The sequence below is a fragment of the Micropterus dolomieu genome, linkage group LG23 (assembly GCF_021292245.1).
Source record: "Micropterus dolomieu isolate WLL.071019.BEF.003 ecotype Adirondacks linkage group LG23, ASM2129224v1, whole genome shotgun sequence".
Taxonomy (NCBI): Eukaryota; Metazoa; Chordata; class Actinopteri; order Centrarchiformes; family Centrarchidae; genus Micropterus; species Micropterus dolomieu.
The window spans coordinates 18,951,915-18,957,914 of NC_060172.1; the positions used below are offsets into that span (position 1 = coordinate 18,951,915).

A 6,000-nucleotide genomic window follows, 5' to 3' on the forward strand; every position below is an offset into this window, starting at 1 on the left:
ATGTAAAGAAAATGCTTCACATTTGATTTGAAGTACGGACAACCAGTGGAAACTCAGACTGATAAATAATTGTACAAATTTTCAAATTATTATTATTTTGATTGTTTGATATTTTAGTAATTGTTTTGTTTTTACATTTGATAATGATTTCTTTTTTTAATTATTATTATTTTAATCAATTAATAAATTGTTATATTTTTTGTCTATTAATACACACACACACACACACACACACACACACACACACACACGTTTACTGTTTTATTTATTTATTTAATATAAAATTTTTAATATATAAAATTTTTCTAACACAAACACACATACGCTTTAATTACTTTACGCTTTAATTACTTGTTTAATGAAATGTATCATGTTGATTTTTCTTATGTAGTTTGTATGATGCTTTGGCAATATTGTTGTTACACATTCATGCCAATAAAGCTAATTTGAATTGAATTGAATTGATTGCGCCTTGATGTTTCTAAATTCAATGATACTTTCTCATCTGTCTTATTGTTTAACTACCTGGTCCCAGCCCAGTCAGTCTGTGATTAAATCTATGGAGTGTCTTTACAATCAAGCCTTGAAAATTCTGGACAAAAAGCAAATCAGGTCTCATCACTGTCGCATTTTAAGTAAATACAAGATTTTAAGTTTTGCAAACTTTATTGATTTTCATTATGTAAAGCTTGTTTTTAAATGTTTCAATGGACTTGCTCCTCAGCCTCTCTGTAAGTACATTAAGAGACTTCAGAGTAACAGCAGATCCACCAGAACATCTTCAAGTGGCAATTGTAAAGTTTCATTTTGCAAAACTTATTTTGCTCAGACAGCCTTTTCTGTGAAAGGAGCTAAGTCTTGAAACTTGCTACCTAAATACTTGAAAACTGCTGCAAACTTCACCACTTTTAAAAGAGAGGCCAAGTCCTGGTTGGTTCAGCAACAAACTTGTCTAGTCTACTGTAGTTAGTGTTACATGTTTTTCATAGCATTTTGATGTCTATTCATTTTACCTCCTTTTATCTTGACTTATACTGTAATGTATTGTATTTTCTTTTTTTTCATCACTGTTTTTATGTTTTAAAGTTTTATTTCTTTAAAAAGCCCTTCTAGGGAGAGGTGTTGCAAATTAGCAACTGCTAAAAACACTATTGTATACACATTGGATAGCTGTTTTCAGTTTATCTATGTTAGATGTATCGGTCCCTCAGCCTCTAAATTGTTGACATTGCAGTGACAATCATCATTCAAGATACTTTCTTTTCATTTGCTAAAGGAATGGGAGGAATTCTCCCTTTCGGTATGCTTATTGAACTGTGGTACATACCAACATCTACCGTCTGGTACATACACAAAAACTGGTTTGACTAACTGTCATCATAAAAAATGAAAATGAAAGAATTCCAACTGACACAGACAAACCACGTACATTCAGATATTAAATATGGAAAGAGTCACCAATTTTGCTGGTTGTGATAGCAAAAACTTTAGTGGATAGGTCTGTCTGCAGAGCAATAACACTTCCTCTAACAATATTTGGTCTATAGCTGAAATTCTTAATCAGGTCACAGAATCTGATGTGGGAACCTCTTACAGCAGTGTGCAGGTGTGTAATAATTTCTCACACAACAAACTGGTTTCCTGTGACAAAATAATTATTCCTTGATCACAGTTTTAAGATGAACATAAGATGGCAACTTAACTGTAACTATTCTGTGATTAGGGAATAGCTCTCGCACCTTCTTATGGGAAGATAGCAAAATAATGTTTTCTTTGAAAGACTGTGAACAATTAATCAAAATATTATCCAAATCGCAACATGGCTAAGTGCAAAATCCATTGCAGAAGCAGCAATTTTTTAATAAAGGTAAAATGTGTTGCAACATACAATTTAAACAAAGCATTGTGGTGCTACAGAGATGCCCCAGCCTACAAACAATATTCTGTAGAGGTGTGGGAACATGCTTGTTTGGTACAGACCCCAGCAAAAACCTTTGGTAACACTTTCTATGAAGGTCATCGCTATAATGACTTCTGCATATATTTATAACACGATATAATGCGTCCATAAGACATTATAACAGTTGTTATAATCACTTACAAACATGCATTAGGCGCTATAGCAAAGTTCATAACGTATTATGACCTTTTGATGTAATGTTTTATAACTAATATTAATTAGTTTATATCAATGTGCGGTAAGAATCTCCTACCATGTTCCATAACACATTATAACTCTGCCTTGTTATGAATACACTTTACTCACCATTTACAATTCGTGATATAAAATGGAATAATAGCTTATAGTAATGTTTAATGTTATATAGCATGTCTTTGTTTGCTTTAAGTAAAGTGTTAAAATATCTATCACTGTATAATATATTACAGGTGGACATAATACCATATGAACTAATTATAAGACCTTATAACACGTAATTGTTTGCTTTAAGTAAAGTGACACGCATTTTGCAGGAAAACAACTTTTATTTATGTTTCTTCACTTCATGAACAATCTGTATGAATTTTGAACATTTTGCAGTTTAGCACAAAAACACAACATAATTACATCAAGAAAACTCATTGCCAAATCTTTTTATCATTTTTATTCTTTTTTTAGTGAAAATAAATTGCCAAAATAACCATTCTCAATAAAATTGTGACTCATATTGAAAATGAAAATGAAAGAATTCAAAACGACTTGTTTTTTTTGCCACAGTAACAGGTCAAACAGGTAAAGACAGTAGTACCCTTGACATGGAGCATTATAAAAGACATTGCCACAATAGATAGACAGTCTACAAGGCGACATCAAGACCAAAGGTACAGTATAGTAATATCTGATTATTATTGGTAATGTTAAATAAAACAAACAATTTGACACAAGTCACATTTTAGTATTTTTATAAACTCATCATCTAATTTAATGTTATGACAGTTGTTGTGTCTACATTACAAAGTCATTTTGAAAAGTATTTTTATTATTTAGTTTCAAAACAATTATGTGACTGTTTCAGTGATGTTCATTCAAAATGTATAATGATAAGTGTTTTGAATGCTTATAAAATGACAAGGGCTTCTCTTTAGTTGTCCTTTTAACTTTCAATGTCATTTGACCAGAAAACTAGATACATTTTTACGTGCATTTAAAATGATGGTATGAAATCAGGAGAGCTGCAGTGTCTGTAATTACAAAATGTTGTGTTAATGTGAAATAATGAGTTGTTGTAGGTGTGAGGTGAGATTCTCTAAAGCCTAGTTCACACTACACGATTTTTAGCCCGATTTGCCATTCTTTCATCCATATTCTTCTGTGTTAATTTTGACATTAGTACAAATTGACACCAGTAAAATAATCTTTTTTTTTTTTATAATTTCTGCTGTGTCTGTCAGGCAGGTTGTGCAATGATGTCTGGGTTGGCTGCTCTGTGTCTCCTGCTCCTGCAGACTGGAGTTTTGGGGTTTAATATCGTATTTGATGGAAACTCTCTGAGTCATCAGGAAATCACTCAGATAGCGATCTTAAAAACCACCGTGCAGGTGTGCCAAGCTCTGGCCTTGGCTGAGGGCAAAAACTTCACTTTTCCTGTAAGGATGAAATTCAACCAAATTATATTGACTATTTCACCAGAGCCTGTATTATTAATAAATGTGATGTGCCACTACAATAATGTGTGTGTGTGTGTGTGTGTGTGTGTGTGTAGCCGCAGCCTTTTACCGCTGAGTCTGTCGCTGATGCCTGTCAAGCAAATTCATCCAACAGCTTCATCCAAACAATCAATTTAATCCAAGACAACAATCGAAATGTAGACATTGAGCATTTGTCTGACCCACCCTATCACTTTGACCGTGAGAAATTTTCTGAGGGAAGAAAAATCATTACAGATGGATTATCAGCTGTGAAGGCCAGCAACAAATTACAGAACTTTGAGGCAGCAAGAGAACAACTGGGTGCAATCTTACACACTTTACAGGTACTTTCTACTCGTTTTGTTTCCATTTTAAGTTTCTCACACAAATGTTAATCAGGTGCAGCAGTGTTATGCCATTAGTCAGTGTGCAAATGTATCAAAACTGTATGCAATGCCATTTGTTTTAGTTTTACAACCGCCCACCAAATCTTTAAAAGGGCTTAGTGAAGAGTTTTGAAAAAAGAATGTTGGTACTAAAAGATAATGAGAGATGCTGTTTTTGACATGTTGTAAATATTTAACTTGTCTTCCTTTTTCAATAATAGGATTTCTACAGTCATAGTAACTGGGTGGAAATGGAAAACACACTCCCAAACTCCAATCTGATCAGATCAGACACCAGCATCGGTAACATTGCAGGTAATAGTTCATGTGACGTCAGTGTGTTTGTCTGTCTTACCAAAACGAAAAAATACAGAGATGAAGACAGATTTGATGTGATTAGAGAGATCATTTTACTAAACTAAACACTGATAAAATATCTTGAAAATTTTCTTTCCCCATAGCTGAAAGCAGAGCAACCTGTCGCAACTGTAATGGAGACGACTGCACAAACAACATTTTGGAGGACATCCTGCAGGAAAAGATACTTATCTCTGGATATACTGGTGTTTCCAAACCAATCGGTAAATTACCCACCTTTCTGCATACCTAAAGAATTGTGTTTGTGAGTACAAATGCCATTTATAAAATTGAGGCTCAAATGCCACAGCTCCATAGAAACAAATATCTGTAACAAAATGCACCCAATAGCACTGTCATCTCAATATGTGAAGAAACGACAGCTATGGTCAATGGTGGCTCCCAAGTTTGATGCTGAACTAATGACACACCAGCTGTGTCTCAATTCATGTGGAAAAAGTACTCAATTTTTATACTTCAGTAAAAGTACAGATACCACACTAAAATGTTACTCAAGTAAAAGTGAAAAAGTACCTGGTTTTAAAAGTACTTAAAGTAAAAAGTATAACACATTGAAATCTATTGATCTTACAAAAAGCAACCTATCTTCTTAAATTCACTGAATACAGGTTTGAATACAGCATTGTAAGTTACACAATCACAATAAGGAAAACTGAGTCGCAAGAGGACAAGTGAATAATTCTACTGTGTGGAGGATTAGCCTGCGTTTTTGCTCTGCTGATATGTTTGTAACCCCTTCAGACCGTCTGACAGACACATAACCCAGTTTGGGACTGTATGTTAGGATGAGACAAGCAGGTGAAACTAACTGAAAACACTTGTAATCAGGCAGAAATCTCACCACAAATCCACAAAGATGTTAACGTCAGGACCTCCAAGAAAGTGCAGTTTCCAGTCCCAGAGCAAGTTTTTAGATGTTTATATTGCAAAACCCTTTCCAGTTATGTCACCACTCAAGTCAAAAACTGGCTAATCCTGACCTCCCTCGGGCCCTAAGCTAAATTCTGCTATGGGGCCCTACTACCTGACTTGTGAGTGATGTAAACAATTTGCCATTGCTGCACAGTCATACCTGACACTGCAGTGCTCTCACTACAATCCTCCCTCTTTTCATACAGTCTGTTTCTGTAATACAGTGGGGGAAATAAGTATTTGACCCCTTGCTGATTTTGCAGGTTTGCCCACTTACAAAGAATGCAACGATCTATAATTTTAATCATATGTACATTCTAACAGTGAAAGACAGAATCCCAAAGAAAATTCCAAAAAATCACATCATATGAATTTATAAAAATTGATAACCATCTGATGAGGAAAAACAAGTATTTGACCCCCTGGACAAACAGCATGTTAATATTTTGTAGAAAAGCCATTATTGGCCAGCACAGATGTCAAACGGTTTTTATAGTTGGTGACAAGGTTTGTGCACATTTCGGCAGGGATGTTGGCCCACTCCTCCCTGCAGACAGCCTCCAAATCATTCAGGTTCCGAGGTTGTCGCCTGGCAACTCGAATTTTAAGCTCCCTCCAAAGATTTTCAATTGGATTCAGGTCTGGAGACTGGCTAGGCCACTCCAGAACCTTGATGTGCTTCTTCTTCAGCCACTCT

The 6,000-nt window shown here is 34.8% G+C and overlaps 1 protein-coding gene across 1 annotated transcript in view; it reads left to right on the forward strand.

Moving 5' to 3' along the window:
* The first annotated feature begins 4,199 nt into the window (after positions 1 to 4,199).
* LOC123963853 (von Willebrand factor A domain-containing protein 7-like) overlaps positions 4,200 to 6,000 on the forward strand; it is a 4,640-nt gene continuing 2,839 nt past the window's right edge. The window contains exons 1-2 of the mRNA XM_046040927.1: positions 4,200 to 4,328; positions 4,475 to 4,594. Coding sequence (XP_045896883.1) covers positions 4,265 to 4,328; positions 4,475 to 4,594 — 184 coding nt within the window. The 5' untranslated portion in view covers positions 4,200 to 4,264. The remainder of the gene's footprint in view (positions 4,329 to 4,474; positions 4,595 to 6,000) is intronic.